This window comes from Tympanuchus pallidicinctus, unplaced genomic scaffold, assembly GCF_026119805.1.
Source record: "Tympanuchus pallidicinctus isolate F22 unplaced genomic scaffold, pur_lepc_1.0 scaffold16, whole genome shotgun sequence".
NCBI classification, from domain to species: Eukaryota; Metazoa; Chordata; class Aves; order Galliformes; family Phasianidae; genus Tympanuchus; species Tympanuchus pallidicinctus.
The window spans coordinates 10,983,593-11,003,564 of NW_026294679.1; the positions used below are offsets into that span (position 1 = coordinate 10,983,593).

The 19,972-nt window shown below is 41.1% G+C and overlaps 1 protein-coding gene across 2 annotated transcripts in view; it reads right to left on the minus strand.

Moving 5' to 3' along the window:
- Positions 1–19,972, minus strand: part of SORCS3 (sortilin related VPS10 domain containing receptor 3) — a 267,602-nt gene that overhangs the window by 237,004 nt on the left and 10,626 nt on the right. The window contains exon 1 of one of the 2 annotated variants that reach the window (XM_052677149.1): positions 10,433–10,761. The exons of the other annotated variant lie outside the window; for it this stretch is intronic. Coding sequence (XP_052533109.1) covers positions 10,433–10,504 — 72 coding nt within the window. The 5' untranslated portion in view covers positions 10,505–10,761. Of the gene's footprint in view, positions 1–10,432; positions 10,762–19,972 lie in introns of those variants that run through there. 2 annotated transcript variants of the gene reach the window in all.

Below are 19,972 nucleotides of genomic sequence, written 5' to 3' on the forward strand. Positions count from 1 at the left end.
CCCAAATTTCCAATGAACAACATGCAAGTAGAAAAACATTTTCAATTTACCTAGATAATTACTATGAATTAGTCAAATTGTTTTAGCTACATCAACATATCTATTGTGGGCTGCTGTTGCAGTCTATAAGTCACAGGTAAGCAACTTAAATCTGTTAAAGGTGTCTCTGAATTTAATGAGTTACTGCAAGTTGCGTCAGCAATATATTCTGAAGATGCACCCCAAAGTAAAAGCCTAGGACCATAGAAAAAAAGCTACACTGATTTCTCCTATGGAGGACATTTCCTGAACACTCTCAGCTCACAGATCTATTCCACTACAGTCTGGGGAGACCAGATGCTAACACACACCCTTCCAGCAGAAAAATAACTCCTGATTCCTCTTGGCCACTACCCAAAAACTCACCAATAACTAAAGAGACAAAAAAAGCAAAGGCACTTGCCAGCCCAGAAAACACCAGCCATCTCTTCCCTCATTCCTGCAGATGAGGAAATACCTTAAGTCCATAGAGATCACTCACAACACCTTCCCACTCCAAAAAAGTAAAACCACCATGAGACTCATCCTTTAATCCACTTATAACCAGCCTTTAAATTAAAAATGAGTACCAAAGACAGCTAGCTGAATCCTCCCAAGATTCACAAGCAGGGAACACATTCAGCGTTCAATATCCTACATCTTGTAAAGGGTAAAGACAAATGGATCAGTTTTCACTGCACTACTTGAAAGGCAAAACATTTAACCAGTCTGCGAAGGACGTTGTAATTACCAGTACACAGAAGGAAAGAGTTAATATGTTTTTATCTAGGTGCTCAAACTCTTCTGCCTGATCGCCATATTGCTCCAGAAAGACTAAGCCTCCATTCAGAGTCAAGCTGAAATAGAAGCGTCCCATCCCCCCCCTTGCTGCCAAAGCATGGTCTGGAAGTAGATTTTGTTGAGGGTGGGAAACCTAGAAAACACTAAATGTGTTTTGGCTAAAAAGCCAAAAGAAAAGCAAGGAAAACTCAACACCCCCATCACAGGCACCAAAGGAGTAGATCCACAATCAGTAAGTGCTCATTTAAGTGCAAAGCAACATTTACTAAGTCAGAAGAACCAATCTGCACTTAAACAGCTCAGAATCAGGCTGGAAGTAAAGCATACTGCTGAATTATTACCCTTAAACAAACTCCCAAGCTCTCTACTCTATTTCCTCACAGCATGCTGAGTCACGACAGGCAAGGTAACAAAAACCACCTGTGGTGGCCAGAGCTCCAGTAAATGACTTCTAAATTACTTGAAACTATTTTCTTGAGACTGCAAAGCTTCAAATAAGCACATGCTTATAAGCATAAATTCAAACAAGCATGAATTCAAATAAACACACAATGCAACAGTGCTGCTCCAGCTGGAAAGACCTGGATCCTCCCAGCCAATGCTGCAACTCAGACAAATAGAAGCAGCAGGAAATGCCTTTTTTTCCTCATTCTGATCAACTTTTGGCTACTTGTGAGTTTACCTACTAATCTCTGAGAAAGAAGCAGTCTTGCTCCAAACTCTCTGAGAAGAATGCTACCTTTTGTGAGATGTCATGAGACACAGCACAGTTCCAAACAGTGGGGAACACTGGGGCAGCTTCATCCAGAAATGCTTTCACTGGAAAAAAACATAAGTGGAACATCTGTAGAGGTAAACATGGTAGATGAGCTTAAGCTAAAAGTAACACCTTGAAATATAACAGCACACTTGTCTGTTCAGTATAGACATAAACTGAAGTCTTGATTACACAGCCACTTTGATGCAACATAAACACAAGATATCACTGGAAGCAACAGCCATTGCTCATCCTCAGCTATTCACCCCCACTGAAGTCCTTGTACCCAGCCTGGTTAAGAAGGATGACAGATTCACAGGGAGGAAAACCTAACAGAAAATCACACAAAAGTTTGGGGCTTTTAAGTCTCCCAGCCAAGGGATCAACTCCTCAACCAAGCTGACCCCACAGCAGCACTGTCCCAAAGGGAGAGTGGAAACACAGCTTCAGCAGAATCCAATGCCATAGCCTCTGCTGGCAACAAGTGGATGGCACTGGATTGAAAACCTCTGTAGCCAGTTTTTACCATTTCCATTTGAGTGGTGTTCCTGTAACAGGTTTGATTAGTATTCATTCCTGAAAAGCATCATTCTGCAAGGTAGCAAATGCTAATACTGCTGTGCCACTGCCATGCAATAAGCAGGATTGAAATTTGCTCCACATAGAAAAAACACCAAAAACAAATGAACAACAACAAAAAAACTGAACACCACAAACAGGTAAACAATTGCAGGTAAACAATGAATTTAGATAGTCTGAGCTTTGCTGAAGCTCAGTGAATAAGCAACTTCTACTCCCTGGTAAACAAAATAAAGTGATAACAAGACAACATTATTCTTTCTGCTTTCAGGTCCTTCACCAAAATGCTTTATGAATACATTCACCCAAGTCTAAGATGCTTTCTGCAATCTATTTTTAAAAAGGATGTACATGTGATGTACCACTGAACAAGCTGTTGGAAGGTCTAAGGTTAGAGAAAGTTCAAATGATCAATAAATATGAGGAGTTAAAGCACAAAAAAAAAACCACTTAAAAACATTTCAGTACCAAAACATTAGGAGCTTGTCAATAATTTTCCTTACTAATATCTAATAGCGTATGTCTTCGACCAAAAGCAAGTATTTCTCTGATCTCTTGATCTAAATAATTGTCCTTTTTCCAACCACAATAAAAAATGGCTTCTCCTTTACTTGATACAAAAGGACACTCTTGGAAAGCATTATTAAGTACTAGAAAAAAAAACACAAAAGATAACAAAACAGCATTTTGAGCAAAGTTTCACCTCCTCAAACTTTCTTTCCCAAAGTAACTTCAGTAGAACTGGTCAAAGAAGTTAAGAAAGATGTAGGAAGAAGCAAACTCATGGGAATAACGAACAGTTGGTGAAACAAGCATGGGGGGAAAAGAAAACACAAAACAAAACCTCAATGGAATTCCCCCTGCCTGATTTTAAAAAGAAAAAGAAAACAATCACTGGACAGCAAAAGCAATTTAAAAGAGCTCTACACTCAAAGGCTAATGAGGATTACAAAGCATAAAACTTCCCCTAGGAGTCATTGTGTACTTTGGAACGTGTCTTCAAGAAAGTCCTGACATCATTCATGGCTGATATCTAATAACGTATACAGCTTCCTAGAGCAGCAAGATGACAAAATTCATTTGTCTTGTTTCTCTTTTCAAAAGAGAAAGATAAGTAGGAACTGGTAAAACCTGCACCTGACTGCATGATAAGACAACAGCAACAAACAAAAGAAATGAATACTCACAACCCTTCAATAAACCAGTTCAGATTGCTGACTGCTCCCATTTAAGGTTACTACACAGGGCCTCACACAAAATTACTTCCACAGATGGGAGCATGCATTCCCTCAAAGCTTTGGACACAAGACTCCAGGTGGACTTACAAAGCTTCCTGGGAGAAGACAATCTTTATAAGGCAAAAAAGATTTGTTTCCTTTATACCTTACCATCTTTTCCCAAGGCTTCTGGTGCGCAGTGGGGAGAGTGCATGAAAGGCTGAGGTTGAAAGGAAAAGGGCAAGAAATCATCATCTTCTCTGGCTCATTTTCTGCTGTCACTCCATGCTGTCACTCCATTAAACAGGGATGATTTAGGCCTATAAGCCTACCTTTGCTCTGAAGAATATAACTGCTAGGTAAAATGAGCCAGGTAATGGAAGACCATCAGTTCTAGCTTGCAAGTAGCATACAGCAAGGAACATGCACGCAGCAAGTCACTGCCATGTCCTCAAGCACCTGCTGCTTCATGGACAAAGAACAGGAAGCCAGCTGTTCCTTTAACTCCGCTTCCTCCAACCATCACCAAGGTAGATAATCAGCAAGCACAAGGTACGCTCAGGTTCCAGTCAGTGGGGGCTCATACCTTCCTTTTCACCTGGAGCTTTGATATCTGAACCCATGACCTGCTTAAGTGTGAATTTGAAATCCTAGCTTTCAGCAGCTAATTGATCCAGCACCATCTGAAGACAAGAATCTCCTACTTGCCTCCAGGGTTCAAGCCTTTCTCCATAGTTCACCCTCAAGACAAATCAGTCTCTACTTTTCTCATGTAGCAAAATGTGTCCCACAGCAAACTATCATTTCTGCACATGCAAAACCAGCAAGATCACACAGAAATTGCTAAGAGCTCCCAGAAAACGTTTTAATCCACCTTCCATGCAATGCATTATTCAACATGCAACCATAATAGAAAAAAACAGCACATACTTTTAAGAGCACTGGCACAAGCAAAGGGGAAAAAATAAATAGATAAATAAATCGGACACGCCTGAGCCCAAAAGGAGCCAGACAGTAGAACTGCTGCAATCTCCAGTCATCAGTATTGGTCACATAGAATAATTATCTCATTCTTTTCTACAAGTCACCAATTCCATGAAGCACTGAGGTTAACAAGGCTCCTGCCGATACCAGCGGTTTCACATATAGGAATTCAATATCCTGAGAATCAATGTCCATCAGTATTATCCAAGTACAGTAGAAAAAAAAAAAACAGGAGTGGCTTCTGTTCCTTCAACTCCTACTACCAGGAAATCTCTATTCCTAATTTCAAGCTGCAACTACAGCTGCTCAGAAGCTTTCAACAATCCCCTTCCTAGTAAACACCAACTCAACAGGCTTTGCAGAACCACATCCATCTCAGTCCACCTCTGCTGAAACATAAGCTTCCTCCCAGTCCCTCAACCATCAGGCTAAACTGACTGTCATATGGCAGATTGCAAAGCGTAGAACAGAGCTAAATCTTTGGAGGTTGAACTATTTGGGTTTCCGACAACCAAAGCTCCAAGACAGCTCTGTCACGCATTTTGCAAAACCCCAGCACATTAAAGGTTTGTGAGATTCACATCTTCCAGTCCCCTAACCCTTGGAAGCCTGGGGAACTAAGAAGTTACTGCCAGTCCTCACAGAATTACATGGCAAGGCTTTCCCCATTTTCCTGTGAAATTAACACCAACATTACTACAAAGTACAATTCAGGGATGTTCGGAAGTCCATTAACACACTAACAGTTGCACTCAAGGGGGGAAAAGGAGTCTTTAACATTTTATTAAGAAAAACTTCTTGCCTGTACCTACTTGTCCAGATAAACCAGTCCCCAAATGTGGGACTAAAGGAACACTCAACTCAGTCATCTTCATGTAGCCACATCCAATTGGCACATTCAGCTGATCAGTCGGGTTCCATGGGGGTAAGTTAGCATTGCTTGGAGACTACTGCTGTTTGGAAGACAAAAAGGAAGTCAACTAAGTATAACACCAAATTTAATTAATGAACACAAGAACCTGTAAGACCTCACCCTGAAGCAAGGCAAAGTTTCTCCAACAACAATCATTTATGTTGTTAAAGCTCTCTTAACCGTTAAAATCTGATCGCAAGACTACATCTTACAAACCTGCTGCATTCAATAACCCAGTCCTTTACACAAAGATCAGAAAAATTTAACATTATAATGAATCAGCAAGAACTATTTTCTAGAGCAGAGGATTTCAGAACTATTTGACCAGCGTCGCTGAGACTCCCTTTTATGCTAAACATCATCTTACAGCTCTTTGATCCCTCTGGGCACACTGGAATCAAAATTGTCACAGTGAATAAGATAATGACAGTAGTAGGCAGCCATCAATTTAAGGTAGCATTCATGTCACAAAACCCTTGTTACCAGCAAAGAGACAAAAAGAAAGCAGCATTCAGTACTGTATAGAAGTTGACTGGTTTGAGATATTGTTTTTCTTTTTTTTTTTAAATTGAATGAGAGTGCTATGTTGCTACAGCCACCAGTGTTCAGAAGAGTAATAGAACTTGGCTGATCAGAAACATCTCAGACAGCAATTAAGGAACATTCTGGAAAAAAAAACAAACAAACAAAAAAAAAAACAAATGACATTAGCACCTTCAGGAATCCAGGGTATGAACAGGCCAGTTGCAAGCAATTACGCTGCAACAAAAAAATTACTGCTTGTCAGATGACCATACTCCTAGCTTATTCCCAAAGGCCAAGCAAATTAGCTTGGCTGAATTTTGTGAGAACGCATTTTGCTACCTCTTTGCAGGAGAGTAATTAACAATCAGCTACCACAGCTCCCACAGCTCAGGAAACCTGTAGATATCTTCAGATAACAACTGGCTATCAGTCCACTCTCATGATGTTGTCTTTAGAGTTTCTCAGTTTTACCTCAAAAAAAAAAAAAAAAAAAAACCAAAAAACCTCATTCTTGACAGCAAAATTGGTTTTGCTTCTGAAAAGAAGATATTATGTATTTAGAAAAGGGAGAAAAGCAGCAGGAAAAGAAGAAAAAAAACAAAAACAAAAACAAACCAAAACACAAGTACTTGCTAATTATTTCTTCTCCAGATAATAAAACCAGGCACATATTTGCAGGTTTGCATTTTCTTTTCAAAGACATAGAAATTGAGTATATGAGTACCTTAGTATTACGTCAAGTGGTTTACAGCCGCCCTTGCTTCCACTGAATTATTGGAGGAAAAAAAAAAATCCCTGTTGCTGAGGAAAATAACTATAAAAACACGCATACTACATGGCTGAGAGAGCAAATAGATGGGAGCAAGGAAAAACACCCACAAAAATATCATATTCGCATTACTTTAGGATGGGATCTAATCTGAGGAGAGCCAACGGGTCACAGAAATATGAGAAGTTCAGACTCTACAAAATTCATCACTTCCAGCACACTTCAATTGGGATGCAATGAAAGATGTGGAAGAGGCCAACATTCACATGTGGTTGCTACAGATTGAAAGGCTTGAAGTAGATGCAAAGAATCAACACAACCGTCTAGAAGAAGGAATACAATTAAAGTGCCTCAACACCTACCTAGCCACCCAAATTCATGAACACCTATATCAAGAGAATCCCTTTCAATACTCAAGAGTTCCCACCAATGGATAGTCAGAGGAATGAAGTCCTCTGAGACTTCAAGGTCTCTTGGATGCTTAGCTGGCCACAGCTAGCGCTGTGGGTCTTAACTCTTTGCCCCCGTGTTCACAGAACAGATTTAATTTTGAGTGCTAACAGTGACAAAGGTTTGCTAAATCCCAAACTGAGAGCTATTTCTGAAAACTTCCAGCACCTACAGCACAAAATGAGGCCTTGAAGATTTCAGCACTTTGCTGAGCCCTTCATCAAAACCCAAATCCACCAACTGCCCTCTCATTCTCCCTCAGATGCTTCCCACTTCTGGGTAGCCCCGTCTGACCATAGCACTAAGACTGAAATTCCTTAGACGTAAGTTACCTTTAGCAAAGGGCAATGCTGGTAACTGCTGATTTCTGCCAGTCCCCAACAAATGACATTATATGAAAACAACCAAGTTTGGGTTATTTTGTTTGTTTTGTTACTGGCAGTATCTGCTTGGGATGAGATTTATCAGTTTGCCAAGTAACGAGTGAAGCGAAAATGGAGCAGAGATGTGCCATGAAGACAGACAGCCATGACTGACAAACAACTGCCAGCTGCTAAGGAAGGTAAATGAGGACTGAAGAGATTAGAGAATGGAAGTGGACACGGGTGAAGGTTCATACATCACAGCATATCATCTCCACAAACTGTCCTTACAGCTCAGTTTTCTGCCAGGTACCAGGGAGAAAAAGCAGTTGATGAAGATCCATTAAGAAGTTTATGACAAATAAATATCAGTCACCAAAGAATTTTAACATGCAAACAGCAGATATTTCATCTGAAATATTTAAAATTTTGAAAGTGTACTGAAATCCTAAGAATCCCAAGTACACCCCCTTCCTCAGTGCCCCACGCCTTCTGACTTCTGTCCAATAGCACCATGAAACAGCCATCACACTTAATGTGAGCACATTAGACTCATATTGGTAAGGACAAGGATGAGGCTGGCACAGGACATGCTACTCAGCTTGCTTCCAAAACCAAACAAGGAGCAACTTCTTGGAAAAAGATCTCCAGAAATAAAGATTTTAGAGGTGGGTAAAGGTTCTGGCAGAGCAGGCCCAAGGAGGTGGGGAAAAGAAACAAACAACAGAAGACTGAGCCAGACATGCTGGGGATGATGACTGAAGTTGTAAAGCACATTTCACAGACCATCCCACCAGTACTTCGAGGAGATCACCAGAGGCTGCTGCATTTTTCAACTCCCTGTGGAGTTTCCCAGCATCACGTGTGCATGTGTAGATAATCAACAAAGATTCTATTTTCTCCTGCCTACTTAAGGCACTCTTTCAGCATGCATCCTCCTACGCTGCTATTTTTACCTACTTCTAATCAGCATGTTCTCAAACATTTAGGCTCAGAGAAGAGCAGTTCAACTCCTTCAGAGCACAGCCCACGACACACTGAGTAACACCTTAACAGCTCTTCTCCTAACACCCAGGGCATCATACCTCATAAAGTACTGGGAAGAGAGAGGAGATAGAAGCCTGGGGGATTTCATTCATAGGATGCTGAGCCTGAACTCTCTGAGCAAAGATTATTAGCTCCATACAGAAGTGAAGCAACAGAAGCTCTCAGTGGGCGTTAACCAGTAGGCAAAAATGCCAAAGGAATAAGATGTCTCAGTTCTTGTGGGCAGCTCCCATCCCCATCCTATGGGAATCTCAGCTCTGCAGTAGAAACCTTTAATGTGCATCATTTTCCAGCCTGGATTAAGGAAGGACTTGTTACAGCCGCTGATTGACAAATATATCTAAATACAAGAAAAGCTAGGGAAGGAAAACAAACCAAACTCACCAAGGATTAACAGGCTGGAGATTTGGCTCACACAGTACAGATCTGTCCCAGAAGCTATGATCAGTGGTACAAAGGAGCAATATTCCTAAATCTGCCTCAAAAGTACTCAAATGATTACCTTTTTTCAGGAGCCACTTGAAAACAACAACTTGATTGCCAATCTCTCTCCAAAAGATCAGTACAGGAAAGCTCAGGCTGAGAGCAGCGTTATCCCTCAGTCTCCTTCAGAGCCCTCGCTAGCTTGTAACCAGATTGGTAGCAGACTGGATCCAGATGTCCCCCAGCCTTCTCTCATCATCACCAACTGTATCAGTCTGAACTCAGATGCTTCACTCTGGGCCTTGGAAAAAAAAAAATCCCACTGCAGTTTGGCCAAGTTAGGTCACAGAGGCTGAGAAATCAGTATGACAGCAGTTTGCTTTTAAATTCAAGATCAGAGCTTGGCAAAATCCTGCAAAGCTTGCCAATCCCGTGTTTCACCACTGTGCACCCTTGCTCTGAAAGCACATTTGATTCCTTCCCAATTTTTCAAGGGTAGACAGAACTTCACTTGAAATAGTCTATCGCTTCACCTGATTTTGCAAATCTTCTCTTTCACCAGCATAAAAAAGATAATTTCAAAAGTACCATGGGCCAAGGCACCTAGCTGACACATTAGTAACAGAAAAATGGCTCCAATGCTCCAAAGCCAACCACACTCAAGTCTTCGAAGACAGCTCCAATACCTTAAGAGATGCTGCCAGCAAGGACCAGGCATCCGATCTGCCACACGCATCATACTTGAGGAAAGTGGCATCTTTGTCTGTGTATGAATGCTCTGAGCAAATCTCAGCTTCCTGTCAACACACACTATTCAAACCTCTGACATTTTAAAAGTTGACCCTGCAGATTGATTGCAAGCAGTTCAATATAAACATTCAGCACATGATACTTGATATTTAAACTTCCTATCTTAGATTATAGAAGTTGACAGATTTATTTATGACTGCAGCAGACTGGAAAGTTTCTTGTGCTTCCATTTAAAATTTCAACACTTCCCCTATTTTTAAAAACACCATTTAAAAAAGTGCTCAAAATATTTAAAACACTTCTTCCAGCAGTGAGAAATCACAACCCAAAGCAAATTCCTAAGAAAAAGCCATGAAGTATTCTGCTATAAAATCCTTTGACTAAAACTGAGACTTTCCAAGAAATTTTGTATTTTCTTGAAAAAAATCAATCACAGTGAGAAATACATCAATAGGAATTCTGTAATCACTCTCCCTCTCCAAAAGATTCGTAGCTTTGGTTCCAGTTCTAATTTTAAAATAAGTACGGCTTAACTGTTTAAATAAAAATTCTCTCATTTAATATTTGCCATAAAACTATTAAACAGTAATGTGAACTTTTTCGTAGGACTAATATTTTTTTAATATTTTTCTAGTGATGCCACCTAAAAATGAAAAATACCAGAAGTACAGTCATTTTAGATTCTATATTAATAAAACATTTTAATATCTTTTCATTGCACCTTCCTTCTTTTTTCTTCCTCTATCTAGCTGCAAAAAGAATAAAGCAATTCGGGGAAGATACTTCTGCATGAATTTTTAATATGTAGTTTCCTAACAGAATACCCATTCTACTCACTGCTTCTTGCTTCTCTATGAACACCAACATCAGAACAATGGAACATGCCCCTACATCAGCCCAGAAATTCATTCTGCTTTATTCAGCTTCTACCTTGCCCAAAATTCAGACCAACACTTGACTTTCTCCAGGGAAGGTTGAGATCTTCCAGTGCTTTCTTGAGAGCCAAGCCAAAGATACATCAGGCTGCATACTTCTAACTCTTTACAGATGGAATTAAAACAGAATTTACTTAAGTAACATCAGGATAACAGCTCTAAAGGACAATGCTTAACTTGCAGAACAAGAGCTTGGAAGTAGCATGGATCACACCACAGTGCCCCTTCACCCTTCCTCTCTGCACTTAGGGCTCGCTGGGGATGTAACATCTGAAAGTAATTGTACACCCCCAGCATCTGAACCAAATCAGACCAAGCTGGCTGCATCTTATTTAGGGGCAATCAGTAATCCATGCCAGGAAGCAGACTATTTTCCCTGTATCCATAACTTTATAGTGTAGAACAGGGAAAGACAAGCAAGAACCACTTGATTTCATCGCATTCTCAGTAACGTGCATATAAATACATATAACTAGACATCTGGAAATTCAGAAGAGATGGGTAATATCTGTGCTGAGACAATCAGCCTGTGAGAGCATTTCACAGCCTAAGACTGCAATGAAAGTGAAAGCTAAAGAAAGATGAGTCAACTCCCATTTATTTTTTCAGTAAGCAAAGCTTCGCAGCAAGCCTTGGGTGGTTACAATTACATCATACCCTGTTCCAGTGATAAGCAAAATCTGTTTTATAGCAAGTGGAAGCAGGCTGCTAATGTCTGATGGCAAAACAGAAGCAGTAAGTATCAGAACCAAGTGTTACAGATAAGCAACAGAAGTATTGCTACCAGGATGGATCTGCTACAAGTAGATAGAGGGATCAAGATGGTTATTCACTCAACGTATCATCTGTTTATATTGAAGAATTGTCACATACAACCTTCTATGCCTGTGATCCAGTTTACCTATTTATTACCATCAGTTCTCTCTGATAAACCCCTACACACAGGGGAAAGTTGTTTTATTGCAAAGCTTTAACTCTGTGCTGAAGTGTTTTTATTCACGCTGTGAAGCCGATGACAAATCCAAATATCCTCCCTACGTAGTCATTATGGCACATATTTGTTACCATCAGAGAAACACCTCTATGGTTAAACAGAAGCTTCAAGATTTCTCCCGTGGTAAATTTGTTGTGAAAACTCTTTTCTCTTTGAGCTTCTCAGTGAATTCTCAATGTCAGCATAATCAATGGGAGCCTGGCATCTAACAAGCTTAGGAGACCATTGGCTCAGTATGGGGAAGCATTTAGCCATGCTGACCCAAAGTAAGTCACAAGACCACTCCTCCCTCAAGCATGAGAAAGCCTGGGGAATGATTGTGGCTAAGAGCATAATGCAAGCTAACAGAAGAGTGCTCGACATCCCTATGGCGAATGAGTCCTTATCTGAACTCCAGCTTCTGTAACACTCCTAAACTCGTGCTTTGTTGTCACTTGCCACCCCAACTCCGTTCTTTCTAATTTTCCTAGTTAGTCACAAGCAGAAGAGATATCTGCTTTTCCTCTTCACATATTTTCTTTGCAAGTTGAACACCTGAGGCAGATTGAAGTCAGCTTAAGCCCCCCAGTGCTTGGTTCTTATGCAGGCTGTTCAAAGCCAAGTGAATCATCAGCTGGCCCTGTAAAGCACCTGCCTCTCCTACCCCCTGCAGCATGCAACTAATTTCGCTCAAACCTCCACATGACTTGAGGGACTTCTCCTACCAGCAGCCAGGGAGCCCAGCTGAGACCCCCAATTTCCCCATACACTGCCTTGAGGCTGAAGAGCTAATCGAGCTGTGCAAAGCCCTGGAGAAGCTAAGAGTTGTCCCTGGAGAAATGCTTGCCGTTTCCCCCTCACTGCTGGATACCCATGGGTATAGAAAAAACAACAAAAACAGAGAAGGGACCTAGATAAAAAAGGACGTGAGAATGGACAGGAGCCTCTGGATGCCACAGCCTAGCACAGGCAATTTCAGGGCACCCTACTGTCCAAAACAAATATATCTGTATATGTGTTGCTACACAGACCCTATTAGAACTTTTACACTGCTTGATTATCTGAGAAATGCACTCACTTGTTCCAGGTGACTTCAGACATGACCAAAGCTCTTTTTGCAACTTATGGAGTCACCATAGCTTTTCCACTCTGAGATACACAGCCAGGAGTTCATCCTCAAGCTTTGCACCCTATAAAGCCCAGGATAATAAAAACACTTTTCCCTTTGCTACTTGAATCTTCTTCTAAAAGAGTTTGCAATTTACTATCAAATAGGGTGTAGATGTGTATTATGCACATCTCCAGGTGCAGACTCATGAATTAAATCTTTCAAAGTGCCTCAGGAGAGGCACAAATATTCATCAAAGACTTCCTTTTGACAGTTTCAGTTGGAAAATTAAATAAAATAGCAAAGATGCTGGGAGGAGGAAGAAAACACGCAGGTTGCCAGTAATGAAGAAGCATGCCTGCAATCTTTTCCCAGTTGCAAGAGGCATCCCAGAGAGCAAGGGGGTAGCTGGACAAGTAGATTAACTGGATACTTCCAGAGCAATAGTTTTGGACAGGAAACCTTTGCTACATTCTCATTTATTTACTTCCCTTTACTGGCACTATCTGCCCTGTAGAAAAACCAGAAGACTTCAGACAACATCTACACTAACTGAAAGGATAAGTAGAAAAACAATTTCTGAGATGAAGAGAGACCTTTACCTTCATAACACATTTGCTCCATCCTTAAAACCAAACAGATCAGGGCCTACTTGTTGGTGCAGAGACCACTTGGCACATTAAGGTCTATCTTTATCTGGCTAAATGTCCCTCCTCCCCAAGAGAAGGTGATTCCATCCTCACTGCCACAAGTATCTTTGTGCCATTCTATCCCCCAATCCAGGCCTATATTTCTGGAAAAGTGTTCAATAATATGGAACACCACTGTAGTGAGTGGATACCAACTGCAAAAACAGTCCCCACACAAGGCCAAGCACAGATCAGCCAACATCCAGGAGCAATCTCAGCACTGCTGAGGAAAGCAATAAGTAAGTGGTACCACTCCCAGGTTGGGAGGTAGGTCTCATGAACTGGGTTTGCCATCATTCACAAGGCCCCCATCATGAATTGACCCAAGCAGAATCCCTGACTTGAAGCCAAATGTTAGGCTGGTTAGAGTCTGTCCTTGATGAAGGTCCACAGAGACTGAAGTGCCCTAGACAGATTTTTTTTTTTTTTTTTTTTTTTTTTTTTTTTTACAAGGACCATCAAGTGATGGATGAAGAAAATTAAAAAGCCCGCTGCAGTAAAGAAAGTAGCAGCAAGACAAGGGTGTTTCACTCAAGAAGCAGTAGCCTCAGTCCTCTGCCTGGCTTTCCCACGGGTCTTTCCCTTTAACTGCAATAATTCCACTGCAAGGAATTTGTGTCTGGCAAAGAGAAATAACATTTCATCCCTTTTCTACGTGTGCTTTTTTACAGAGAGCTAAGCATAGCAAAACTCTATCATCTCTCCTGCTTCCCATTTTGTCCCTCAAAGTAACAAAAATAATTTGAAAAGCTATCAAAAAGAGCAAAACAATGCCACATGTCAATCTTCAGATAAAAATAAATTTGAAGTCTGACACATAGTTCTGCAGGCACAGTAGATATTAATAATTCAACAAAATATTGTACTCATTACTATATTTTGCTACCACAACAGCACACTTTAGCAGAATTCCTCTCCAAAGCGCATTGTAACAGCCATCAACAAATAAAATGTAATTCACTACTTTAAATGTGTTGTTAAAGGGATACATATTTCATCAGAATTAATTCATTTCAAATAATCAGTCTAGGACTCTCCTTGCAGCACCAGGACAAATCTCGAGCTCCATTTAGAAACAAAATTGTTTCAAAAAGCAAATCAGAAATTCAATTCAACTGGAATATCTTAGACTATGCCCTCCTGTCGACTGATGGGAGCACAACTACACAGGCCATAAGCATCAGAGCTTTCTTATGTTGTTTACATTATATGGCAAGATTAAAATTGGAAAGATACAACTTTCAGGTTCAAATTTATTTTACTGCCTGTCAGTGGCCAACATCTATTCTCAGCAAGATGAAAAAGAAAGCATCTCAACCCAAACCTCAACTGCCATTATTTGTAAACAACAGTGCTCATCCAGTTTTTCCACCAGCTGGTCTCAGAAGGCTTTGCAGAGGAGGTCAGTTCTCTCTCTGAATGGAGAAAACCAAAACACATCCAGAAACAGTTTGCCAGTGGTTAACGTAAAGGATAGCAGAGGAGCTCATGTATTTCTCCACCTGCACAAGTAGAAACAAACGCATTTGCCGAAATATGTTCTTAGATCCCAAAAATGGGACCAAGTCATCCAGATTTGATAAATACTCTTTACTCTTGAACACAACACCTCCCAGCCCTGGAGTGATGTGCTTCCAACCAGAACTAAGAAGAGGAGGGAGATTTTGTTTTTGCCAACAGCTATTATTAGTGAAAAATGTTACCAAGTTCACAATAAAACAACCAAAACCAATCACTGCCAAACGTAACTTTTAGACTAGAGCCACCTTCAGATCCACAGGTAAGCATCTGCCCCGCTGTCTCACAGACTGACATCAGCAAGTAACTCCTGTAATTAAGAAAAGCAACAGTCTTACTATGAGGGCCTTCATCAAATGATATTAATGCCTGTTTATAATCCATGGAGCTCACTGCTTCCATCTAACTAGAGGCTACTTTTTTTTTTTTTTAAACCAGCTACATGCCGAGACACAGCATAATGCAGAAAATCAGAGTGGGTGGAGACGACTAACAACTTTTTACATTAAAACAGAAGTAAAAAGGCCAGCATATCTTAATATCTGCACTAAACTGTGGAGATATTTCTATGTGATTATGTTTCATTTAAGACATTTAAAGAAACTTTTCTATACTAAAATACTTCAAATAATTATTTTAAAAAGAAGGTGGCTTTAATTTTCATCAGAATGCACACCTATGCTTGGTCTGTCAGATCTGGGGAAGTCATCAGAATGGAGATGGGGGTCAGGGATTAAGCTCATGGTATTTGCCTTCTGTCAGCTACTCCATGCACATTCAGAAGTACCAAGCTGAGCAGCAAGTCATTGGCAAAGCTGAGTACTATGTAAGCTAGATTTCAAATGCTAGATGTGCCAGACAACTGCCTGCCAGAAACAGCCATGCTACTGAGCAATGTCAGATGTGACACTGGGAATAGATGGACTTTTGGTCTTGTCCAGCACATCTGATCTTATGTTCCTGGGCACGTGTCCAAAGCCTATTAAACTTGACAGAAATGCAAAGAATTCTCTGGCTTTTAATCTGATCTTGTATGACAAGGGACAGAAATGTCTACAGATATTTAACCTGTCAAGGAAAGGAGTTAATGGGAACTCACTCTAATAAATAGACCACTTTCACTGCCCTGCCCATTTGTGCTGCAGTCATTCGACCACAAGAGCTACATCTACCTCACTGCACAGCACAATTCTTCAGAGTTTGGCTGGCTGGCTTGTTACAAACTGCCCACTCCCCAGACTTCCGTTGAGCAAGAGGGTGGGACCCCTCAAAACAACAGCCCCTTGTGAGCAGCAAACTGGGAGCACACAGTTGCCTGAAAGACTTGGAAGAATCCCATGATCATTAGGAATTGACAGAGAACCATGGCCAGCACACAGATGTTTAAAATATATTTTCACATTTCGATTTTCATTAGAAGTAGCACAAAAAATGTGGAGACTTGGCAAGATCAACTCCGTAGTTCTCATCTTACAGCACCTAAATACCTGGTAGCCAAGGAATATCCATGTTCACATTGCAAATATATGCAACACAGGTGCATGTCGATGCACTCCAGCTGACTTGCACATACATGAATGTTCCACCATTTGATTTCCCACCAATGCAAGACAGGGAAAGTGATACCAGTTCACTTTGTAGCAATACCTTGGTCTCCCTCCCTTGAGCTACAGATGGAGTCATGGTTCTTACAATCAAGCAATACATTTCCACTGTTCTGAGCTCAAGAGAACGGAAAACAAAACTTCAGAAGAATGAAAAATTAATGACAAGAAACAGAAGACATGCACAGAGATCTGCACTGGCAAAACAAAGGCTGAATACAGAAATACTTGCACTAGAATCCTATTGGCACTAGCATAAATCAAGCTATGTCAGTCCAATACCAGCACAGAATTGCCATGAGCATGAGCTGAACAGCATCCCTTGAATGTATTTACTGACATCCTTTCTCTCCCTGCAACTAATGGCAGGACAGACCATTTCACTACTAGTCTAAAGCTTCTGCTTGCATGACAGCAATTTATACACCCTGGCAGGTGAGAGTCAACCATTCAACTATTTTGACCTAAGTAAGTAGAACAGCCTTCAGACAGCATTGTTCTGCCCAGCTCTTGTCTGAGACACCTCCAAACATCATTCAGCCATGGCACATCTAACCTGAATTGACCACATCCCAGCATTAACACACTGACTCCACATAATCACTCTCCTCCCCTCTCTCCCAGAGGGGGTTTTGACTTAGCCACAAAGCAACACAGAATCAAAATACTGCATTGGCTGCCAGTAGTACTGCCTGCTTCACTCAAGAGATTTTCCCTCCCACACCACTTTCAATGCTAATTCCTCCTGTGAGGTTTGTTGTTCTTCCCTGCTCAGGGCAAAAGCTGCCATAGCAAAAGGATGCACAAGGAAAATGCATCCATACAAGTCAAGTACAAGGCTGACTACAGAGGGAAAGCATTTAAATAAAGAATGAACCTGAAACAACTACTCAGCTCCCCTGTAGCCAGAACTGTCTGCCAGCACAAGTTCACCACAAGGATCATCATGCGGGAGCAAAACATCTGGCTCCATGTTCAGGAAGAAGCAAAGAAAACTGACCAGCACGTCATTTGATCTTATTCTTCACTATCAGAGTTAGATCCACCTCCTTCTCTCTTTTACAAGTTTTTACTATGACATTTTCTCCCTCATCCAATTTATTTTCCATTTCCAGTAGCATTACAGGAAGCCCAAATTAAAGTGTGCGTGCACACAGCTGAAAGCCATCAGAATGTGCCCTCAAAGCAACTCAGAAAGGAAGGCTTCGTCACTTGCAGCATGTCAGGTAGGAACAGTTACAAAGATAATCTTTAATTAATTAAAAGCAAGCAAGTGTAGAATTGAGCTTGGAACAAAGAGATGCAGTACAAGCAAACTGGAAAATGCTACACTGCCAGCAGTGCTGCCTTTTGATTAAAGGAACAGTTTTCAAGCAGGCTGGCAAAAAACAAAAGAGAGCAATATTAATTAAATTAAAGCCTCCTCAGTGCTGATACTGTAGTTGAGTTTTAGGTTGCCTTCAAAAAGAAGCAAGGCTTCAGCTTTGGATGCAACCGATCATGTCTGTGTTCACGTGTTAGCTAGGGAGGAATAATTTTGGGATCTATTGATGAATTTGAACTGAATTCAACAGAGGGGGAAGAAGTGTCACAGCACAGAATTCCTGTAAGTTCAATAAATATAGATCAGCTGAGTGGAGAAACAGATCCCAAAATAGTATCTGGCCTGAACCATAAGGCACCCAGTGACTGTTCTCAGAGCTGGCAGAGCTCAGGCTCATTGCTGTGCAGACCACAGCTGCCTCAGCACACCTGTAACACTCAGCCAAGCACACCAAGGGGCAGCCTGTTCTCTTGTCCAATTGAGCAGCTGCAAGAGAGGTCTCAACAGAGATGAAAGAAAACACAGAGAGACAACTTCTGGAAGAGAAAATAGTTAAGAATAATAGATTGCAAGTTTCTGATGCTTAATAAGATGATCAGCCTTTTTTTTTTTTGCCTTTTTTTTTTTTTTCTTCCCTAATGTTTTGGAGAGCAACAGCTACCACAGGCCAGGTAGGCAAACATTCACTGCAGTTAGTAGAGCAGATCACCAAAAACCCTCAGCAGAAATTATAGACCAGCAAGGTACCACAACCAGACCTTCTCCTGCCATGTTTTATATCCCACACTTTTTAGAAGTTTTCTGTTTACTGATGGCAGTAGAGCTGCCAGCCCTGGTGTCTGTATCTATGTAACACCTGATCCAGACAATTTGATTCCACAGGGCTTTCTCCTGATGTTGCTCCAACAGTCACCAAAGCACACTGGAATCAAGATTCATTCTCTCTCAAGAACAGCATGGCTATCACATCTGTTTTCATCCTCAGAGGTGAGCCATTTTTCAGGCCAGATGGCAGATCTGGTTTTCAGAGGCCTCCTGTCCGAAACAGTCTTGTTTGCTTGCCTTCTCCCCTGCCACATGATGTGGGCAAGGCTTCCTGTGCACAAGGTCACTGTGCTCCTTCATTCACAGGCTCACACTCATGTTTTACATCAGCCTTTAGATACACAAACAGAAGCAGAAACCCTGTCTCAATGCAAACACAGAGCTTATGCTGGTTCAGATAGCAGTTCTGATCAGATGTAGGGTCCCAGCCACCTTTCTGTACCCCTTTCCCCCCCTCCCCACCCCCCTCAAAATTCCTACCATAGCATTAAAGGCTATCAGTGTTTAACAAGTTAGGAACAAAGTGAAAGACATTATGGGCACCATAAAAAGGACATTATGTACAGTCCCAGCCCTCCATCTTTCAAAAGAAGACTGACATGGGAGAAATCCAGTCCAGGACCCATCCAAAGGTGCAAGAAGATTTAGTTTTACAAGTCCTTCACCACAGGCGGGGGCAGCAACTTTTCCATATGGGTTGGGAGATGGAATACAAAGAGTAGAAAATATCTCTGAAAGGTAACAAGACCCTTGAACCTTGCATTCTAATACATTATCTCATGACAAAACACACAAGCAAATAGGCTCACAGACCCATAGATGTCCTGCCACTACCATCATCCAAAATCACAGAATCATAAAACAACTAAGGTTCCTCTTTCAGCTCTGCATTTCCAGTAGAAGCCCAAATTCGTGGCTCTCACAGCCTTGCTATATCACCTTTCTTCCAGCCTGAAGGTACTACAATTAAGTACTTCAGACTGGGAAGCCGTACTGGTAAAAGGGTTAGAAATGCAGAGGAAGATACTTTTTAATCACTTTCAGCCAGAAATTTGCAGAGCTTTAACTTGATCAATCTGCTAATGATTTTAGTTGAGCACATTCCACTTTGTTATTAATGAGAGGCCTATTCTTTCCACTCTTAGCTGCTCTTCTCACCCATTTTTCCTTTCTTTCACACCAACAGTTCTAAACAACAAAATGCATCCAGTATGTGAGCTGCATCACAGCTGAAGTAAAGCAAAACCTTTATCCTTAAGAAGCCATATCAATAATGTATAGGAGTCAGAACTGTTGCCTTCTAGCTCTGGTTCTGACCAACACAACCAGGAGCAAGTTCCTACTATCTCCCATGCCTCGATTTCTCCAAATAAAATTAACAGCCAACGTTACTTACATTTC